At 38.1% G+C, this 24,182-nt stretch overlaps 1 protein-coding gene across 1 annotated transcript in view; it reads left to right on the forward strand.

Annotated features, from left to right (window-relative positions):
• The window catches only part of LOC117301089, a 36,235-nt gene extending 17,341 nt beyond the window's left edge, over positions 1–18,894 (forward strand). The window contains exon 2 of the mRNA XM_033784972.1: positions 18,751–18,894. Coding sequence (XP_033640863.1) covers positions 18,751–18,894 — 144 coding nt within the window. The remainder of the gene's footprint in view (positions 1–18,750) is intronic.
• The last annotated feature ends 5,288 nt before the right edge of the window (positions 18,895–24,182 follow it).

The raw sequence follows: 24,182 nt of genomic DNA on the forward strand, positions 1-24,182 counted from the left end.
CCTCATGTCAACGGTGATTTGTCCCAAATTATCTTCAATTCGTTACAGTTTCTGTAAACGATGATTTGTCCTTAATATGTTCACCATGTCATAGTTTCTGACACTGTAATAACGAGGGACCCTAGATTGTTCTAAATCATAGTTTTGAGTCATACAGTGTACTCTCTTCCTTGCTCTATGTTTATACGTGACCTGATACAACAAGTCATAATTATGTTTCTGTATGTCTCATAAGCCATTTGCGTGTTAGATTTGAATGTAGTCTGGTATAATGCCCAACTTGATCATCACAAGTTACCACTTAAATTTGAATTCCTCAGACTATCGAGACAGTTATAATGTCTCATGATTTGGGGCAAGCTTATGCGTAGTTACAGAAGAGACGGTGAACACCCATACAGGATTCTGAATAGATGTGTATGACACAATGGTGCCAGGGTTTGCTCATCTGGAGGTTGCTATACAAAAGCCCGAACCATCCAATATGTCACATGTTTCTGTTTATCACATTATAACGAGATGCATTTTCTCTTTGGATTCATGGCTTTAGCTGGAAAGAATGATTGCTTGTCTGCTTATGGTTGACATGCAAAACCAACAGCATTAACCTGTCATCAAATTGTTGGTTGAAATGAAAGAAAATAGTGAACGTAAATTTAGTGTATTATACTCGTACGGAGAATTCGAGTCTAGTCGGTTTTTTTCCATTTTGTTAACGATTTTTATTTTGTTATTTTCTTTTTGTTTACACAGCTGTCTGGGCACGATGTTTTCATTATTCATGTTTAGAGAAATGTTTGTTTTCCAAGTGTCATTTACAAGGGAATATATACATGTAGTATTTGTCCAAGTCTAAATATCATTGAACCTGACTTCAACAGTTCTTTATAAAGACAAAGTAAAGTTAATGAACAAAATATCTCTTCAATTTTTGGTTGTGAAGGCTGTAATACCTGGTTTATAATTCTCAGATATTTCCCCAAGTGGTACAACGGAATAGTCTTTCCTCAAGTCTTTTTATTGACCCCAACTAATGCAGTTATTTTCTTTTAGATTCATAAGATATTTCCCGAAGAGTTCCAATTGAATATAGTATTCCTCGAGTTGTTATTGACCCCCACTAAAACAGTCATTTATGATGACAAGCCTTAAGTTACATATGAGAAATAGTCTACGGTAGTTGTAAAGGCTATAGGCCTAACATTTGGGTTAAAATTCATAAGATATTTCCGTCTGATTCTAACATGAAAACAAATTTGATTCTGATTAGTATAGCAATTAGGAATTATCGATTAGCTCATTGGAATTCTTTACTAATATCTGTTTGATTTGTAAGCTGTTCTTGTCCTGGATATTGATTACATGACGTCATCTATTATGTTATAACTAAGGATGTTCTGCGCATGTGTGATGGCGAGTGAGTCGTGAAATTGGGTGCCATCTGCCAGCGCATTCCATGGTGAATACTACGTCTAGGTTTTTGTTATATTTCACGCCATGTTCTCATTATGGATGCCTTGAGGATTATTGCATGTTTTTATGTATGAACTGCAATAATTGGCATTGTTTTGAATGCGTATTTCGATTGTTGGAATACTTTGTTCGTGTTTGCCAGATCAAAATGGTTTCATCGAGGATGATGGATGGTGACAGCCTGGCCCCATTTTCAATAAAGGTGATTACGCACGAAAAGATGCTAAGCGCAACAAAAGTACATGAACAAGGTTACCAGCCAATCTACCATGTAACATGTGCCATGTTTGATTGGTATTCTGCTCATTTCTGTTTAGCAGAGAGTTGTAAAACAATACTTTCCGCTTAAGCAGAAATTGGGCCCAGGCCGTCGTGATGTGCATATATTGGGTTGAGTTTTTACATAAGACCGTGGAATATTGCAATATTGCGATGCACCAGCTGTAAGCCCCTTTAACACGAGAGAAATTGTAGCATGGTTGTAAACATTTTACAAAATGTTCCTCGTGCAAGGACAATCATTTTTGGAGTGTCCAGGGTCCTTTGTAAAAAAGGTTTAAACTCGCTTTGCACAATCCTTGTATTCCTTTTCGCTGAGCAGTTGACTGGATCGGGCTCAAGTTCTAATGGTTGAATCTTCAGTGTGGGTTAGATTCCAGGCACCCTATCACAATTGCATCTCTTAATCTAGGTGTATTATAAATGGGAACATGAGAGACTAAAACAGTATTGCTTTTGATTAACCCCTTAGTGTTGATTTAAGCAGCTTGTTGTTGTATGCCCCCCCTGAGTTGAGAAAGTTAGAGGAATGGTCTCAAAGAATGTCTGATGATTAGGAATCCTATTATTGATCTGATGATCTAGCTACCAACAGTGTTTGCGCTAAAGAAGTAATTGTTGTTCTTTAAAAAAAATCACAAGTTCGTAGCCTTTCACGAGTGCACATTTCATCAAAGATGGCGGTCAATGACGTCATGTGCAATCCATCTATAAGCCATATTTATGGGTCAATAAGCTTGGGGGATTATGCCATTTTAGCGCGCATTCTATCACGTAGTGAATCGCTGTGTGTTATCGTCTGTGCACGCTGTCTTATTGGTATCTTCAGGAAGTTGACGGAAGCAGGATGAAATGTTAACTCTGAAACAAAGATATAGCCTCTACAATTTAAAGGTACTGGACACATTTGGTAAATGTCAAGGACCAGTATTCTCACTTGTAATGCATACAAATCACAAATCTGTGGAAATTGGAACTCAATTGGTCATCGAAGTTGCATGAGAATAATGAAAGTAAAAACACCATTGATACACAAAGGTCTCCAGGCCTACGTCTTTAGTGAGAAATTGCCTCTTTCTAAAAAAGTACGTTACTTCAGAGGGAGCCGTTTCTCACAATGTTTTACTATCAACAACTCTCCATTTGCTCGCGTTGTAAAGTAACAATTATTTTGAGTAATTACCAATAGTGTTCAGTGCCTTTAAATGATACTTATTTGGCCATGCCAGGCACTGATTGTTATTCAATATTCTATGTAGTACATTTTCGTCCTGAGTTCCCACGATACCCAAAGGAATTCCAGTACAATTTTTTAATAATATAGTTATTATGGTTTATCTTTCACCGACTTGAACGCTTAAACAAAATGTTTGAACTTGTAGATATGTTTTTTCCTGAAACTTTGTCATTCATTGCATTTTGAAATGTTTATTTTATCACATTTTTTTTGATACATGTCTTCTCCTTTTAAAGACACTGGACACTATTGTTAATTGCCAAAGACTAGTCTTCTCACTTGGTGTATCTCAACATATGCATAAAATAACAAAACCTGTGAAAATTTGAGCTCAATTGGTCGTCGAAGTTGCGAGATAATAATAAAAGAAAAAACACCCGTGCGTTTAGATGGTTGATTTCGAGACCTCAAATTCTAAATCTGAGGTATCGAAATCAAATTCGTGGAAAATTACTTCGTTCTCGAAAACTATGGCGCTTCAGAGGGAGCCGTTTCTCACAATGTTTTAGACCATCAACCTCTCCCCATTACTCGTCACCAAGTAAGGTTTTATGCTCATAATTATTTTGAGTAATTGCCTTTAAGTTTTTGAGCAAAATATCATCAAGCTTGTCTTTTACTCATTATAAACAACATTTCTCTGTCAATTCCTAAAAAAATACAAAGTCATTGCAACAGCACCCCGTAACAGAATCAAAGACACTTAATCACCTTTTTGGCTCTCTATTGAGACGGCACCTGGATACGATTATATCTGAAAGACGCCAGGCGCCAAATTAAATAAATACTGTATAAACCAACATCTGACTATTTTATCTTCCATTTTGGCTAAGGTGTGCCAGGCGTCTGTGTATCATATGGGATTGCTTTTATGATAAAATGGAATATAAATAATAGATTTCATTCGTTGGACTGGGTTTATTTCAGGCACCTGGTTTATCTTGTCATGGTAGCACCTGCCTAGCAATTGATTGACCGATGTGCTGGCATGGAATGGCGTAGATGTTACAACAATTTAAACCTTTTGCTCATTTTTGCTTAGCTGTGATTTTCCACCATGCTGGCTGTGCGTTTCTACAGCTGTGTGACAGTGTATCCGTAATGGTGCATCAGTTTTAAATGGCAACTGTTTTATTGACACATGGATGCTTGTGAAACATAAAGGCAAAGCATACCTTTGTTTTTTTTAAACGTTCGGTTGTTTTTATCATCGATTTATATAAATGTAGTTGTGATACAACACAAATAATGTTAAATTTTCTATGTTATGTTAAAGTCTCGCTTTTGAGATATCAGCGAAACTCCGGAGCGAATTTTGTCCACGCAGGAACAATCTGAGAAGCTTTGCCGTGGTTAGTAGTTCTTCTTCCCTTCGAAATGAAATGTTTCTCAAAATGCGTTATACTATCCAAAGCTCCTGGTTAGTGACCTATGTTTGAAAACAATTAAGTTGTTCATGGAGTTAGTTATTTAAATGAACTGGGCATTGAGTCTTCTGTTTTGATCCGACATGAGGCTGGGTGAAGCCGTTGCAACAAATGGCTCAAATTTCAGGCAGGGACCTGAGCCAATTCTGTGTCAGCAGGATGACCCGGAAACTTATTTAAAATGAAATTTAAAGATTTGAAATTAAAAGATTGCAATTATTTATTGTCTAGAGATAAAAAACATGAAATTTGTATTCGTTGGAGAGACAAAAGCCTAATAACAATGGACAACAAGAATTCAATAATTACAAATTTACAGAAATATACAAATGAAAGAGATTCTGCATCAGTTTGACCCATTCAATGTTCCACTGTCTTAGAGATGACCAGTCAGGCTCCATGCCAGGAAGGGGGATCCCCGGGGTCAATCGTTGCGAACCAGAGTGCAGCTATACAGCTGATCACAGAAGCTGTATAGGCCTAGTCAGTACTTGCCTATTATGCTTGGTGTTTGCATAGAGAAAAGACCACGTGTCCTTTTCTCGATGGCCCAAGTGTCCATAATGAGTAACATTCTCACTGAAGAACAACAAGTGGAGGGGTAAGAGGTTGACTCTTTGGACATTTAAATTGTTGTAATGCCAAAACAAAGCAGGAAATTAATATTGATAGCACGAACTCTGGAGAACGGGGATGAGGTCATGGCCATAAAGCTTTGAATGCCATCCAACTTCCTTGAATTGGTTGAGTTTGGTCGAACCCATAGTAGATAAACAGGCATGATACTTCATGGATGCAGCGAAGGCAATTGCATCCATGCCCCCTGGAAATGCTCCAGATAGAAACTTACAATTTCCTCAGAGGGTGTCCTTTATCAACAAGGAGAAAATGCCTTGGTGCCATTGCCCTTTCAAAAACGAAGCATATAGGCCTGGACTCAATTTCATAGAGCCGCTTAAGCAAAAACAAAAATAGCTAAGCATAACAAATTTATGCTTACCTGAATATTGTTACCAGCCAACGTACCATGTTACATTCACCATCTGCTCATTTATCAATGAAATTGGGACTGCAAAAGCCCTGATGGAAACCACAACTGAACTTCCCTGAATTTTGACTACAGCATCTTACCGCATCTTGAGCATTATAATGTAATACAATTTAGCGTGGAGATTGGAACACGATCATTCATCTTTGGTTTCATGGAGTACTTACTATTCAGAGCCAGAGAGCATCAGGGTTCATTTATGAGCTCTTTGGGTCTCAGTATGGCCCAGGGATACTGCAATTATGTTGTAATGCAGCCGTGCTTAAAGGCACTGCAGATGATTTCACGAAACGCTAGAATTAATCCTGTCTCGAGTTAAGATGAGTAACTCGTCCATAACAAACATGTGAACATTTGGGTTCAATTGGTTCATCGAAATTGCAAGTAAAAACACCCATGCATAATAAAAGGCTTCAGCTGAAGTATTTTATTAATTGAGTGAGAAATTACCTCTTTTTAAAAACAAAATAAGTCACTTCCGAGGGAGCCAATTCTCACAATGTTTATACTTATCAATAGCTCTCCAGCATGCTAACAGGTTTTATGCTAACAATTATTTTGAGTAATTCCCATTAGTGCCCAGTGCCTTTAAGCTTGCAGTGTCGTATCATGGAGGAAGATGGTCGTATTAACCCGTATCGGATTCACTTTAGAAGCACGAGTTATGTGTACTTCTCGTTCAACAATTCGAAACTCGGTATAATTGCGTCGTGAGGTAGTCTTATTTCAAGCCGCCCGCCTGTAATAGCTTATGAAAGATTGCCTCTCATACTTTGCATTATTAATAATAAAAAATGCCCTTGTACTTGAAATCTTTCCCGGGTGTTGAGGGGCACCGTGCACACTTCATAGTATGTGCCCCATTCAATATTGGTACTTATTGGTTTTTGCAGGTAGGCTACAACTTATTATGTGATCATTTTCGTCACCTATATGGTCCTGGAGACAAAGGAAGAAAAAAACATTAGGAAAAACACAAGAGCACCCTGTTAGGAAATTGTAAATTTCTACAATCGCCTTCATTGCATCCGTGAAGTATCATGGCTAATTGTTTACAACTATATAATGTTAAGTGGCTGGGAAAACTAGATTCAGTGAAATGCAACCATTGCACTGGGTTACACTGCCCTGGTTATCAACCAGTGAGTCAAGATTCGTCAGAATCTGACATTTTAGCCCCAAAGTTCCGTTCGTTTTCAGGAAACTGTTCGTTTAGTCTTCAATCTAAACATTGTTAATACAATCTCATGGCTTAAAGGGTACAAAGGTATGTTCTCCACTGATAAAGGGGGGCAAGTAACACTATACGGAAGTATTATCAATTAGGGGAAATGTTTACCAATCTGTAGAATTAATTATAAGAGTTGTGCTGCCTAAACTTTTTTTGAAAAGTGATTGTAAATAGATTTGGAAGAAACGTGAAGTGATTTATTCACGGATATAACGCCATATTATTCAGTGCAGCAATCAGACATTTTCATTTTTTTTTTTTGGGGGGGGGGGGCAAGATGGAGTTTGGTGGCTTGGCACATTTTGTTTGCATCGAACCATTAATATGTGGATTTTCTTAAAATGCAAATTGATAAAAACGGCAAATTTTAGGTGAAGGTCGTTAATTGAAAAAGGCAAATCTCCAAACAAATAAAAAAAATCTAATCCAACAACTAAACATTTTTCTGGGAAAATGAATTTTCTTTTTTACGAACCATTACTTTTAATACCACTCTGGATCAATTAACTGTAGTAACCTCCATTAACCAGGAGCACAAATATGCGAAAAACAATGTTATGACATTTTGTACCAATAACCTTCACAGTCCTGAGCTGACGATTTGTCAAAAGTGTCTGGTAATATTAATTAGTTCCTGGTTGGCGAGAGTGTTTTGTTTTTATTGCGAGTAGCTCATCTTAAAGGAAGTATCATTGTTTGTTTTTTGTCAGCGTAATTCAAATTTAAAGGCCAACATGTATAGAGAGATAACTAAAAGTCTTTTGTGAAAGTTTAAGCAGAATACAGTGTCTACTTGCTGAGAAAACAGAAGTAAACTGTCCATGTATTTTCACAAGAACGTCAAATCCATCCACGTTGAGCAAGGTGACAACTGCAGGTACCAGCCGCATCTCTGGTGACACCATTCGCGAACAGACACTAATCCTCAGAAGTCTGAGAATTGATTCATGCATGGATCTTTTTTAACGTCAAAATGTTTTGGGTGAACAAAATGTCTAAACAATATTACTTCGAAGGGAATCATGTCAGTAACTTTTGGAGTGCTTGCCAAAGAATGAACATTGTAATGCTTGATACGAAACGTAACGAGAAGGAAACACATTGTCAATGATAGATGAATTGTATGAGAAACAATTTATACAATATGATATTTCCGCTTCATATGAGCACCTGTGCGGGCACGTGAACTAATGATGAGATATTTGAAATGACTTTGAAATCAGAAATTAACATTCGTCATTCTTGGCCGGTTCTTTCACTATAGGAAACTTTAATTTATAATAAACAAATACAAATTTACACTATGGGGTGTTTAAGTAACACTTATTTCTGCAAATACAATTTATTACATTGGTGTTATTTTAACACCCTACGATGTTAATTGTGATTCTCTCTTGGGTAAGATATGTATACAGTCAATGCATTGCTAATGCTCGCGAAGCTGCTGTTAAATAAGAATAGACTTAATTTCGGTAAAAATTTTCTCAGAAATGTTATGGTCTAAAGCAACTTTGTTTAAGGCTAGTAACTCAAAAAGCAGAACTACAAATTCGATGGCGAGGGCATTGAATTAGGTCAATGAAACCTATTTCAGTATACCGGGGACATTTCTATGGGGAGTTTTTCGGAAACCATAACCCCAACCTTCAACTCCAAAATGTCAACACACCTTGTCTCCAATTAAAGTATTAAGCTTCAAATTCCTGAATCCGACACTTAATCAGAACCATAGGCTCTGTCGAAGGGGAACCTTGTTGCAACAATTTCACAAAGTCGATCAATTTCTTGCCGCATTGCAATGAACAAAAAAACCAAGCCTATACAGGTCATTTCAAAAATTAGGCAAATTTAAATGTGAAACACCGTACCGTAAAATGGTTGGACAGGTGTTTTAAAAGTAGAAAACATTTATGATTCCCACAAATATGCCTCGAAATTATGTGGGTTTCCTGTCAGTTCGTAAACTACAGTAGTACCCGCCGCCATTTTGGAGTCATAAATTTGTTGCAACAAAATGCCGGACCGTGTAGGTTTATGAAGTTAAAGAAAATTTTAAAGGATATGTTTGTAGATCATCATGTTCTACTTAAAAACGTCTTTCCAATGATATTTATTAAATAACAATGATTGTTGTACCCAAAAATCGCCCAATCCGAATGCACCCCCTTTAATACTTTGAAGGGGTGGGATCTTCCTTTAAATTGTCGTATTTTGTATTTAAATTAATCTGTCAAACGAGAATGAAAGATTATAACATCTCTTATCACGTACCACATCTTGTTTATTTCCCATTTCAATTATAGTCCAAAGATCATTCGTATTCTAAATGACACTCAAAACAACTAATACTGACTATGCCCTCAATGTGGACATCCTGTTTGATAATCATTAATAAATCATTGGATGTCCTCCTTTTCCTATGTTCGAGTTTTCTTAATGCTCTCAAAATTGCACTTTTGCGGTAACTCGAGAGACCACTTACGACGATATAAATGCATTGTTTGGTCGCGGTGCACAAAACAACAAGATAATGGTGGTTGAACTTCTACGAAGTGTATCGGTTATTCTTGTTACAACATATTTTTTTTTATCAGGTGAGTCTATAGGCAATGATAACAAAAAGACGAAGAAAACAAATCAAACCTGAACCTTTTGGAAGTTTGCTTTAAAACATGGTGTCAGTGCTATTTTCACGAGAAACATTTCTGTAGCATCCCAAACACCTATAGTGTGATAACGTTGAGCCTTGTCGTTATCATACAAGGACATGCAGCTAAACGGAATCCATATTACTGCAAACAAAGACACATTTGAGTTCGTTGACTCCTTTCCTTCTTTGAGATTTCAAGCAGCACGTCTTCGGGAGATCCCTGGCACTACGTCAACACACACTGCTACGTCTATACAAAGGCTACACCGGCGCCATCTTCATTGAACTTTCCTCGGTCTCATCCTGAACTTGGTCAACCTCGTTCTTAGTGAATCACTGTCGACCCCTCAGTCGCGATTGCAAGAGGAGCTTCGATTTGTGTGATCTCTTCTGCTTACAAGTCACGTACCCATGTATCCCGCTATCAGTTGTCACTGTGTGTAGCAGGGTTAAACTCTTTATTATGGCCGTTTTCCAAGCCACGGTTTTGGCTTGGGCTCGGGCCTGGGTTCCGACCGACTGTTTGAATTCCCGTAAGGAAAGCACACGTTTTCTAAATAACTGACGGTGCCCTCAACCATAGAGCAAGACCTAGACCAGGCCTGGTTTCGAAAACAGCAAAGGAAAATCATCCTCATTTTTGTTGTTCCTTCATTGTAAGGAAGTGTTCAAATCGTTGAATGTATACCATTTGGATGCCTTTTCAAAGAACAAACCATGTTGATGTTTCATCAGATGATGTTAACTTGTATTCTCTCTTCGGTATATGTGACACCACCCATGGTGTGACTTTTAACACCGTACTGTAGTTGTATTGTGAATCTCTGCACAATTTGTTTATAGCATCTCATTTGCTGCATAGATTTGTTCTTTGATAACTTGCCTTGCTATTGAACAAATCTACTCATAATCATTGTAGATGTATGCACATGGTGTTACCGCAGACGTAATATAAATTGATAACCATGCAATTCTTCAAATCCCATTTTGTGTACATCCCCTTGGTACATTGCGTCGTGTAATTGTGATTAGGTTGTCTACATAATAACATGCACATTATAACGCTCGCATCTTAAGGTGAAAAGTGTAAGACCTTCACGATTGCCCTCTTTCAGAAATATTGTGGGTTTCCTTTAAGATGCTGTCATCACATCTCAATCAAATCTTAGAAGGCCGAGGTCTTTGATTTTCTCGAGGGTGAATGTTCGAGATGTTGAGAGGGCGACGACTGGCTGCGATCCCCAAGCCGCCGTCATTCCAAATCCATTAGGTTTGGATTGAAACTGAAAAAGAAAAAAATCCCTGCGGGGGCTAACTGTCCACGTTGCATGAAGTCATCTTTAGGTGATTTCAAGCTATGATATCATTTCACGATGACTAAGTCGTCTGGGCCGTCCCAACTGTAACACTTAACAGGGCCGTATATGATTTTTTTAAGGGCAAGGGCACCAAGGCATTTTTCTCCGTGGTAAAGGGCACCCTATAAACAAAATTGTAAATTGGTACTGGAGCATTTCAAGGGCACCAAGGCAATGACCAAGGGGCATGAAGGCAATCGCCTTTAGGCCTGACTTAAGTTGGTTCCCAATTAAAGTTCTCAAGTAGGACGGAACAATAACATACCAAGTTCAAAAGTAGTTTCACTATCACAGGGTGGAGATAATTCGTTTCATAACCGAGACTATAATCCTAAAAATATCAGTTTTGAGAACAACAAATATTTTTGGTTATATGTTGCGAATTATGTACTTTTGAGATGAGTCACAATGCAAAAACAAAGACATAATAATGATTTCTTCGGCAACAAAAACAAAAACAAAAATCACAGAAACACTCTTCTATGTTTATAGTTTTTTTCATCAACACGTCATAAGGGTCTACCAAGCTGACATATTCTACTGCAGTATTGAAAAATGCTAAAAATATGCGTTTTTAAAGAAAAAACATAAATTTAGACTTTTTCTTCTTTTTCTCTGTACTTTTGAGATGATAGGCTACCAACAGAGTAACGCTTTTGTTTGATACAAGTGCGTTATAGGATACCCCAGTTGAACAAAATTGTTATTTTACAGTATATAGCCTAAATATAAGACTTTTCTCTTTCTTGGTCTGTTAAAGGATTTGGGTACTTTTTGTAACACAAATCACAATGTCCACAGATTTACATCAAACTTACACCGTTTGAAGATAATGATATGTATAGTAGAAAGCGTACCTTAAAATATTAGTTGCTGAGGTGCTGGAGTTTTTGGGTAATGAGTAAAACAATGTCATGAAAATATGTTTTTACATGCTAACGAAATTTTCGTCTCATGATCACCGAGACGAAAATTATTTTCATGACATTGTTTTACTCGTTTCTCAAAAACTACAGCACCTCAGCAACTAATATTTTAAGGTACGCTTTCTACCATCATTTATCTTCACACTGTGTAAGTTTAATGTAAATCTGAGGACATTGTGTTTTTTGTCCTACCAAAAGTACATAGACCCTTTAAAAAAAGTAAAATCCCTTTCCCCTTTTCTTCGCGTTGGCGGGTGTCTTAAAGGCAGTGGATACTATTGGTAAATTACTCAAAATAATTACGAGTAATGGGGAGAGGTTGATGGTATAAAACATTGTGAGAAACGGCTCCCTCTGAAGTGCCATAGTTTTCGAGAAAGAAGTAATTTCCCATTCAACCATCTAAACACACACAACTTCGAGTGATAATGGTGTTTTTTCTTTCATTCTTATCTCGCAAGTTCGATGACCGATTGAGCTCAAATTTTCACAGGTTTGTTATTTTATGTATATGTTGAGATACACCAACTGTAAAGGCTAGTCTTTGACAATATTACCAATAGTGTCCACTGCCTTTAATGACTATTACTTTTCCGTTTGAACATAATTTTTTTAATCATCTTACATAGATATGTTTTGTTTTGAACAAGGAAACTTCTATAGGCCTACCCATTCATGTTAACATTGTTTCAGCCACTGAGCTGAAATATTCTGCTGCAGTATTTAAAGGGAAGGTACACGTTTCCTCAAAACAAATATTAACTTAAAAACTGACTTGGTAACGAGCATTGGAGAGCTGTTGATAGTATAAAACATTGTGGGAAACGACTCCCTCTGAAGTATTGTAGTTTTTGAGAAAGAGGTAATTTAATAAAAGACTTCTAGCTAGAAGTATTTTATTCCTATCTGAAAGCACACAAATTCGTCCAACAAGGGTGTTTTTTCTCTCATCATTTTATTGCAACTTCGATGACCAATTAAGCTCAAATTTTAACAGGCTTGTTATTTTATGCTTATGATGGGATACACCAAGTGAGAAGACTGGTCTTTGACAATAATATATTACCAAACGTGTGCAGCGTCTTTAAGGAATGCTTCGACAGTCTTGTGTGTTTAAGACTTACCGCGGTTGTTACTGTTTTCATTCCGGTCAGATAGATTTATCGATGACTCTATTTTGAGTCGTGCGACCTTTATGTGCACGAGAGGCATCTATTAATAAACAGCCTTGTTTCAGATTGCTAGTCTTGTTTCATATCGCTAGACGGTATTTATTTTGTCTGGATGGGATGAGATTTATTGTGAACTACATTTCATCTGTCAAGCTAGAACTGTGGATAAAAAAATACAACGATATTAATAGTGTCTATATACGAGTTGAAGTATTTTTATATAGATGTATTATTTTCAATGGAATAAATTCATAAACTCCTAAATATTTGAAGTAAATTCATAAATAAATACGAAGGATTGCCCAAGAAAATTATAATTTTATCATATGGCTTTTCAGATCTGTTGGCCAGCCCTACTTCATTGAGATGGGCCCATATTGAAACGTGAATTTTGGTAAACATGTTTACTAAACACGTTTCTCCAAAATTCACGTTTCAACTAATAGTTTTATTATATCAAATATACCTTTTGCAAAGGCGAAGGTTAACTTTTGTTAATCAGTGTTTGTTTTTGATTATATTTTGTACACTTTGTATGCTGAATTAGGTTTTTCCGTGACCTTTGGCGAATAGTGGTTTTGAAAGACACATGCCTTTTGCTTTTGTGCTTTCGCAAAAATGAATTGGACTGGTCTTACAGGCCCAATGATTTCGATGGATGCAATGATTTCATTGGATAAACGTGCTGTGACGTATCCATATCTGTGTTATGATTGGTCCGAGATGACGTAATTGTCAGCTTGCACTTTCGATCGTTTGCGCACGTGTGCAAATTGATTGTTCATCTTGTAACGTAATAAGTGTACATGTGTATATGTAAGAATTGACTGCGAATCTCTATGTAAAATGGATGAGAGGTCATGATATGGCGTTAATTCAAGAGCCTCGAAGTGTGACGTCAGATGCTGAGGCCCTTATTATATACTACACATCGTCGGTGAAATTAACACCATGTTGGTGTTGTCACATATAGATACAAAGAGAATTTTAACACCCCAGTTTTTGCAGTGTGGGTACCAGGCCAAATCACCCAATGTTTAATGGTGCCTATATGTACACATCTGCAAAGCTGATTATTTACCATGTGATTATTTATTACGAGCTCAGAATGGTATACACATGTTCCAAAATACTCCGGAAATGCATTCGATCAGTGCCAAAGTTCGGCCTGTGATTTACCGACCGGACGTACTTAATTATATTGCATCCCTTCACGTGTTGAATTGCTGAGATTTAAAACATTTTTCTACGTCTACGATTTATTAAAGGGAATGTGTTTGAACGACAGTTTTACGAGAGGTGCGTTCAGATTCCAGCCGTTAGCAAAACATAACTACCGGTATAAAAACAACGAACAGTGGAATTTTATTCGAAAGTGCTTGACTGTAAAGAAAACATCTATGATGTTTGTGTAGCTTTAAAGTGTGTGGATAATTCCGGCCCCGTCACATGAGGGTTCTATCTTTCGGAAAATGAGTACATCAGACAATTGAATTTTGACATTTCCAATCCTCTCTTTAATGTCAGCGAGTGATGACAACGGCCATAACTTTAGAGTTGAACAAATAAATACTTGGCGAAATTGTAGGGCTGGTACGTAGCTGCTTCCGTTCCTCTGGAGAGCAACATTCCATGTTAAGTCTGGTCTAATATCAAAGAAATGCAAACCTTGACTTTGACTTTGAACAAAAGGATCAGTCAGGATTTTGACAGCACAAAAGTGTGCCCGGCAACCGTGAAAATATCAGACATTCCTTGCCTTGGGCTATCAAGCAATAGACAATAACCTTTTCGGTTCAATGCTGTATTTGATTAACGGTCCAAAGACTGGAAAATTGTCAATACCATCGATAACAATCATATAAATACTTTTCTATGAACAGCAGTTGTGACCTGTCTAGGTGTTCTTTATTTTCAGTATAAACAACGAGCTTCAAGTAAAATTCCTTGTTGTGTTACCCTCAGTGATTGATTCAAATTCCCTTTATAACTGACTGATCACTTTGGGAACCCTTTCCTTTACTTTGGTAGAATTGAACAAACAGAAATAGAAGAACAAACAAACAAGTGTTATTCTATTTTTGACGTGTTAGTTTAGCGGGGGTGATGAGTGTACGAAGGAAGTCAAATAATTATACTGTATATCATGACTAACAAATTCCAGACTTTTTTTTCTTCTTCAGAATCTCATCCCGGTATACACTTAGTCCGGACAATATTATTGTCTGCCCTCATTATCCAGCCATGAAAAAAATATATTAAAACAAAAGCCGAACGCCACCATGTGCCATAGTTTTCGAGAAAGAAGTAATTTTCCACGATTTTGATTTCGAGACCTCAGATTTAGAACTTGAGGTCTCGAAATCAACCATCTATTAGCGCACACAACTTCGTGTGACAAGGGTGTTTTATTCTTCCATTATTATCTCGCAAGTTCGATGACCGATTGAGCTTAAATTTTCACAGGTTTGTTATTTCATGCGTATGTTGAGATACACCGAGTGAGAAGACTGGTCTTTGACAATTACCAATAGTGTCCACTGGCTTTAAAAGTCAAAGTATACCTTTGGTTGTTTGCCGTTTGATTGTTTTAATCCATTATACAAAACACCCTTTCAATGTGAACATTTCATTTCAATCCGGAGTGAATAATGTCCACGCAGGAAGAATTGGAATAAACAATCTGAGAGACGTTACTGTCGGGTCAGTAACGCTTCTCATTTTCAAATTTTAGGGGATAAAAACAGATCTATTTTTCCATAACCACAATGCCTCAAAATGAAATGTTTCTCCAAATGCTTCACTGAAAGCTGTTGTAGGCTTCAAACCAAAAGGTTTTGTTCACACCATTAATTTTAAAACTGATTGCTTAACGGATACATTGCCTTTAATAGTGAGGGTTTCGAAACGAATCAGTCACACATCGCGGATAGATAGACCTACCACCCACTGTTTTTGAAATTTACGAATTGGCAGAAATACAAACATGAATTCTTGTAGCCAAGACAACTTTTCCCCCTTTGATCCGTGGAAAGAAAAAAACATTTCCATTCGCACTCTGAAGTTGATAATAATCCACGATTTGAGTGCACACAGGGGCCACACACCAAGTTTTACGTCAAACTTGAAACCATACACATTGTGATGAAATGGCTATTCGCCTTATTTATTTAGGCTGTGATATAACTTGAGTTTAATGGATCCGTCTGCTGTTTTATGCTATTTCGTTCTTGGAAAACAGTCACGATCGGAATTTATGATATTTTTTATCAACGTAGCAATGATAAGTGAACATCTGCGTTTGTCGCTCGGGTATCTTGTAATAGCACCACGTGCATATCTTAGAAAAGATGAAACCTCATTTGAGAAGATTATTGGGTTATGACTGGAGGATGTTATGCTTGCTACCTGGTTATTAGGACTGTATTTCAAAGGGCTCACTTCCTGCCAATAGTCTTGCTTTTGTCAATGAAACTTAATCTTGTTTTGTAAACTCGAGCAAGATTGTCTTAGATTCACACGACAGAAATTTAACTGGGGTCCCTTGTTTAACTTTAGCATGGTTGTGAAATGTAGCAATGTTTGACAAGATTTTGCAAGAAAACTTGGACAGTAGACACAATTGTCTTTTCTCACGAGGTACATTTTTGTAAAATGTTACAACCATGCTACAATTATAGCAAGGGACCCTTGCTAAATTGCCCTCGTGTGAAGGGGCTTGTACCAAACCAGACGCACAATCCAATGGCCCTTTCAGTTCACTCTAACGACGTCCGACCCGTGTCGACGTCTACACGGGTCAACTCCTATGGCTTGGTATAGTTTTTACACGGTTTAAACTTCTCCCTGATTTCTCAGTTACAACGCTGGTTGGGGCGTCCGAGAGAGACGTAACATTTGGGTCAAAAACCATAGAGCAAGAGACCTTGCTCTACATCGGTTAAATATCAATCAATCAATTGTCAAGATCGTTCCTTAAATACAGAGCCTTGTCTAGAACATTCTGACGTAAGTTAGATCGGTCGACGTAAATCATGAGCGACTGTAATCACTCTTGTGGTGTACGGCAAGAAGGAGGGTGGATGGGAAGGGGTCACATGCTGCAAACTGTATAGGGAATGAGGAAGTACATGTCTATCAGCTCTAGCCACACGCCCAGACGATTAATAAACAATTAAAGATCAGGTGTAATCACATCGCCTTCATCTGAACAGGACCCGTAATGAACCCCGTTAGCACAAAAACTAACATGTTATATAGTTACCAGCCGACATAACATAAAGCTTTATTTGTTGCGAATGCACCCCAATAATTCTTGTTCGCTTAGCAAAGAAATGCACATAGCAGTAATATTTAATAAACACATCAGATTTTATGAATCAATCAACTAAAATAACTATGACCTATAGAAAGTAAAATGCATTTATACAAATCGTAAAGTTACCGGCGTCCGAAATATTGAACAAAAAAAGTTGGTTAGAAAGTGTTACTGTTCAAAGTTATAGTTTATGCATGGAGGGTCAGGCCTAAAAAATATTGTAAAAAAATGATTGAAAAAATTATGTCATATATAACTGCGGTCAAAGTCAATAGAGAAACAGACTTCTCGCACTTGGTTACCCTATTTATGTATTATTCGACTCTGGTCACGTGGCCAATTTGCCAACATCCCTCAATATTAAAGTGATGTGTTTGTGAACAAAGAACCCCGAAGGTGTTCTCCCTAATGACTGTATCGGGAACCTCCCGCCTCCTCCTGGGATTGGTTAAGGGACCCCTTGAGGCTATCCCCCCGCCCTTATTCATTTAGGATGTATCTTACGTGCGTTTATTAAACATATGGGTCACCGAAGTGAAGACAGTTTATGGACTTTTTACTGCTGCGCACGACTCCCAGCCAATAGTTGCTCTTCCTTGACCTCAGTGACCTTGTTTGGCTTATGACGTCATACACAACGAGTCTATGTCTGTCTTGTAGAAAATGTTCATCTTGCCTATTGAGTTGATAAAGAACAGAGGTCACCCGACGTCATATACCTCCACTCCTTCCCCCTGGGCCTCTCAATCCGTTGTTTTAAGGGTTTTCCCTGGTCTTGATGGTCCTGATGATGTTACCCGTGTCGTCTGCCTGTCGGCTTTTCCCGCCTATGACTAATCAGTACCAGGCACGAAGTGAATCGGGTAACATGTTCTACTTTCAAATTAAAGCATTACTAAAGGATGTTAGTATAATAGTTAAAAGCACTTGACACTATTGTGAATATTGGTATTACTCAAACAAGTAATGTTAGCATAAAGACTTACTTGGTAACGAGCAATGGAGAGCTTTTATAATAATATAACACATTGTGAGAAACGTCTCCCTGAAGTAACGTTGTTTTCGAGAATTTCTCATTCAATTAATATTACACGACTTCATCAAGCCTGAAGTCTTGTCCAGGCATCTGAAGGCACTTTTGATGACATTTAATCAGTCTCGATTCAAAGATAGAGGATGCAATGTAAAAATACAATGCAGCAGCATTTATGTTTTTAAAATAGATATTGTGAGTTTATCCTCACCTTTAAAATGTAAACAATCCAGAAATCATGACGTCATTAGCGCTGGGTGAGTGACGGGCTCTATGTGATGGTGAATACAGTTGTCGTAACTGATAAGTATAGAGTTGGCCCAACACTTCTTGTAATTAATTACCTGACTTTTTTACACTTCACACGCAATGGGAAAATTACAAGTATGAAATTCAACACTTCCCGTTAATTAGGCATTGAGACTGTACATCTGTTTCTAACAGAAGGCCTGAAAATCTGACATTTCAGCGGATATCTGATTAAAAACGACGGCACCTCTTTTGGGTTCACTCTCTGATGGTTGGATCCCAAATTATGAGGAAATACCCTGTTTTGGGGGCTTTGCAATGTATCCAATTTTCTTTTTCGATCTCATAGGGAACGCGGGGGTTTGAGAGTGGAAAGGCCGTGCTCAAGTTAACCCATGGAGAAATTCCTCCATGGGTTAACCTAGAGCAAGTTCGAGTGAGGGGCTTCGGCTTTGGATTCGGCTTCATCAGGCTCCGTTCCCTCGTCGTCTGAAGCCATGATCGCGTACTCAAAGCCTGAGCCGAATCTGGAGTCGAAGCCGTGGTTTCGAAAAGGGCATTTTGTCGACCATTGGGCGATTTTGCCTGGTACTCAGGATATATTTGCATGCATAAGTAACCATGGAACCTTGGCTAATTTTTTTCACAAAATGGTCGCTGCTCTAACTTGCCCCTACTGGAAGACAAGTTTCTTTGACATGGGACGTTGGTTTCTGAGCCGTGTGAACGGTCGTATCCATATCCAAGTTTGACCAAAGTCCATCATGGTCATGACCCATGACAGCTGACGCACAAGATAAAACAATGAACAGTAGCTGGAAGCACCGATGAAAATTACTGAAGTTGGGAAAAGGGGTGATTGAACAGTCTGTTAAAACTTTTAACTTTGGCGAATGCTTGATGGAGGTACTCGGGATTGATCTTACTCTATGACAGTAGACATGGGATGTCATCTGACTCTAAATAACCCGCGTGCTCTAATGCGATAAGAACAAGTATAGTAGAGTCCGGAACTTCCTACAACTTCACCCACTGGTGCTCTACTGGCATCCGTACCAGTGAGGAAGACTGTTTCAGCCCACACGAGGCAATGGGACGGAAAACAAAATGCAGATTCGTCTATTATAAGGCATTTCATTGTATCAAAGGGGACATAGTATAATAGCAAATACTGAGTCAATATGGCTCACTAGGCCGGTGGTTATACCCGGTTTCTTTGGCTTTCTAATAAACGAGAATAATGATAATCCTTATCATGGACATGATGCCAGTTCATCGCAGGTTACTGCCCATCTCTCGCTGGTTCGCTGGTACCCATTTGTACTCCTGGGTTCAGAGAAGCAATTAAGATAAAGTGTTTTTCGCGGGGACAAAATTGTCGCGACGGACCAGGCAAGGATTTGAACCTACATTCTGTAAATGACATAATTTGAGTCCACCGATCTCGGCCACGACACTTCACACGTTACCAATGGCAAAATATTGTCCTTGTTGCAAAAGTAAGGGTGATTTGTTTAGAACTTTGTTGTCGACTGCCACTTTAGGGATACAATATTGCTTAAAAATACTTATCAGCTAACTGTGGTTAGCATATACAAAATTATGCTCTAATGCAACAGTTATATTCTGAAAACATGCCTTTAATATGGTCGGCTGTATCATAGGGAAATGGCTCTGTGGTTGTTAATAGCATAGTACGGAGATTATGTTGCTCTATGTAGAACCCAAAGGCCAATGAACGCCCTACATAATTGGAGATGATGTCTTTTTTACAGGTTGAACTCTGACCTTAATAAAGCATAGGCGAAGTCGGAAGTGATTACTTCCACACCCATAGGCTAGCAAAGCCACCTATTCCTGACTAGGGGGATTAAAATATACCAAATTCATTTCTAATTTTAGGGGATTGACCTGAAGTTTTGTTCATCCGTGAACAGCCCTTTCGGATGTTGGGAGTGTGGGGAGACTGACTTGCAACTCCTGGTAATTTCTAGAGTAAGGCGTTGATTAAAGCGTCGACTTCCTGTTGCTCGTGTAGATAGATTGAGTGGACTTGAAAAAATGATCTATATTCAAATTTTAAACCCTCTGAAGTTGTATTGTTTGTTGTAAATATCTTCTCATAGTTTCAAATTATATTCCTCATGTTTCTATTAGATAATATTTTAGATTTGCTACTTCTAGTTGATATGTATTCTTCCAGACACATCTATCAGGAAACATATTACCTAAACGGTTGGGGCTTTTACTTCATAAACAATTACTGTTGGTGGGCTTTAAAACAACCGTAATATCGCTGACGATGTCATGAGACGCTTACTCATTGGCCAAACTAAGCGTACAAATCTTTGCACATCCATTGTTTCATCGTTGTTAAAGTGCACTGGGCAGGATTTCACGAAACGCTATTTGGTTTTATCTCAAGTTAGGAAGAGTAACTCGTCCTAACTTAGGATGGGTTTAATGCGTACTAACGTGTTTAGATTGGGAATTTAACTCGCCCTAATCCCTACGATTAATCCTAAGTTAGGAACAGTTTGGTGAAATCGACGGCTGGACACGTTTGGTAATATTGTCAAAGACCAGTTTTCTCACGTGGTGTGTTCAAACATGTACAAAAATAACAGATCTATGATTTTGTTTTTACTCAATTGGTCGTCGAAGTTGCGAGAGAATAATGAAAGATAGAACATCCTTGTTGCACAAATTGATGTGCTTTCAGATGCCTAAAAGGGGTTCAGGCCCAAGGTCTTTGCATATTTGAGTGAACAATAACCTATTTCTCAAAAACTGCGTTACTTCAGAGGGAGCCGTTTCTCACAATGTTTTATACTATCAACAGCTCTCCACTGCTCGTTCCAAAGAAAGTTGGTATGCTTACAATTATTTAGAATAATTACCATTAGTGGCAGTAGGGTGACGTCGATGCAATCATTTCTGTAATTTTATTTTTATTTGATCACCATAGCAATTTGATTTTTTAAGAGGCTATTTTCAAAGGTCATGTCAATGCCTTACACTGACGTCATCCAATGACGTAAAAAAGGATGTAACTACGTCTGACCCTGAGCTTTCAGCCTAGATTTTAATGAGCCCAATTTACTCTCGTTACACGCCTAAAGAGAACCACAACAAATGTAAATTTTGACCTTTTTACCGAAAGTATTTTTAAGTACAAATAAAACTACAGCTTTTATGCACTGCATGGTACCAACTCTACCATACAGTCGACGGTACGTTGCAGGGCAATGTACAACAAGACGTGTTGAATAACGGTTTCTCCCGAGGGAACCAGCCGACCTTTTTCCATTGACCCAGGTGAATCACCTGAGATGGTGGGTACCAGGGACCAATGCCAAGGTATCAGCTTGTGACGCCACTATGAGTCAATGGTTGAAGTGCGCATTAGAACATGTGCTTCTTGTTTAAATATTAGTTGATATGGAATATCTTGTTAAATAATGGAGAATATGTGAGTCTAGTCGTGTTTAACTTGTTGACTGTAACAGTTAATAGTTGTGGTTTCTGAAGAGGAAAATCAAATGAAAAAGAGTTTGTTTTAAACAATAAAAGCCTTTTGCTGTGTAAAAAGTACTGGTGTTCTGCTGATACATAGACAAGCGATTCCCTTTAAAGCAATCTGGTTTTAGAGAAAAGATTAAAACAATTTCAATCTGCGGACGTTTCTGCATAAAACGATTCTCAGATAGTGTATTCAATATACGGATAAGTTCCCCGCATTCAACTCACTCTTTTAGGAATACTTCATCTCCCAAATCACTCCAACCAAAACTATACAGGACCTCAGGTTAACTGTATATCAAAGGCAGTGGACACTATTGGTAATTACTCAAAATATTTATTAGCATAAAACTTCACTTGGTAACGAATTATGGGGAGAGGTTAATAGTATAAAACATTGTGAGACACGGCTCCCTCTGAAGTGGCGTAGTTTTCGAGAAAGAAGCAATGTTCCACGAATTTGATTTCGAGACCTCAGATTTAGACTTTGAGGTCTCGAAATCAAGCATCTGAAAGCACAAAACTTCGTCTGACATAGGGTTTTTGTTTTTTCACAGTTATCTCGCAACTTCGACAACCAATTGAGCTCAAAGTTTCACAGGTTTGTTGTTTTATGCATTATGTTGAGTGAAGTGAAAAGACTGGTCTTTGACATTTACCAATAGTGTCCACTGTCTTTAATGTGTAACCATGAAAAACGGTGATTTGTTTACGATCTGAATTTATTGAAACTGCCCAAGGATACATTTCAGTGGTCAGAATTAACTTTTTTCTTTTTACTATAATTACAACATGTTGTTGTGATTAAATCATCCTGCCAAGCCAAACTAGAAAGTTAATTCAATAAGCTGCAAACTCGGATATCTTGAGGTCATGGCGAGCCGGTTCAATGCCCGAGTGCGGTGTCTTCCCCAAGCAACTGGTCAAAGAGTCTGATATTACAATGTCATTAACATGTTAGAAGCACTGGAAACCTTTGGTAGTTTTCAAATACCAGTATTCTCACTTGGTGTATCCCAACATATGCATAGAATAACAAACCTGTACAAATTTGGGCTCAATTGGTCAGCGTATAGTTGCACAAGAATAAAGAAAGAACACAATTAAAATTGTGTGCTTTCAGATGTATGAAAAAGGCCTTCACGTCTAAAGTCTTTCAATATTTGAGTGAGAAATTATCTCTTTCTGAAAAACTAGGTTATAACTTCAGAGGGAGCCGCTTCTCAAAATGTTTTATACTGTCAACGGCTCTCAATAGTGTTCGTCCAAGTAAGTTTTTATGCTATCAATTATTTTGAGTAATACAGCTTCTTATTATGGATGTATCAGACAAGACGCCTCGTACTGGTTCTATTAAGAAATGGTGATTGTTATCCGCTGGTGCTGTTTGCTGAGCGAAGCTCTGAGCCCATAATTCGATCCCCTGCATTTTTCGCGGTGCCGTATTCTAATCAGCTAACGTCAGGGATATGACTAGTATTACGTTGCCCTCAAATCAGGATGAAATCTATGTTCAGAACAAACTGAAACCAGGTCTTCAATCAGTTATTAGCCTCAGACTCTAAGGATCTGGCCTGTTGCCCCAATTGCTGATGTAACCAATCATAATGTTTAGGCTAGTGCTATTCTTGAAATCAAGTCGGTAATTGTTGTACAGTCTAATGTGCCACCCGCTTCTCATAGTTGCGGGGACGGTACACACATTCTCGATCCCAATAATATGTGTGACGCCTATATATAATTACGACCGTTGCATGATAATCGCACTGCGACTGTTACATTTTAGATGGACTGCATGGCGCTTGTAATATGCAGCACTGGCAGACAAATAGACACTGACTAACGAGGCTAGTGCCAGCTCAACGCCATTTTGTCACCGAGTTGATACAATCGCTATGTAGCCTGGGTCGCTGTCTTTTCCATTTGTTTTATGTCTGTGATAATGAGGAGAGGCTCGAGCTGAACTATGACTTGACGACTCGTCATTTTCCTCCGAGAGATACATTTCTCTAGAGAGGAACTAAGGCCTTTTGAGGATGGATGCTGGAATGGTGTCGGGGCAGGCAAGACGCCCAGCGACGGCACATGGTGCGAATTGGGCTGTTTCCTGGGTCTTTATATCACAACTCAACGGCTATTTTGTGACTAACATTTATTTAAGTTCAAATTCAATTGTCTCTCAATAGGATGTTATTCACTCATTTCTTAATCTCATACATTTTTTTTTTTAAATGGCCAAGGTCCCCCCAAAGTTGCCTT

Source organism: Asterias rubens, chromosome 16 (assembly GCF_902459465.1).
Source record: "Asterias rubens chromosome 16, eAstRub1.3, whole genome shotgun sequence".
In the NCBI taxonomy this organism is placed as follows: Eukaryota; Metazoa; Echinodermata; class Asteroidea; order Forcipulatida; family Asteriidae; genus Asterias; species Asterias rubens.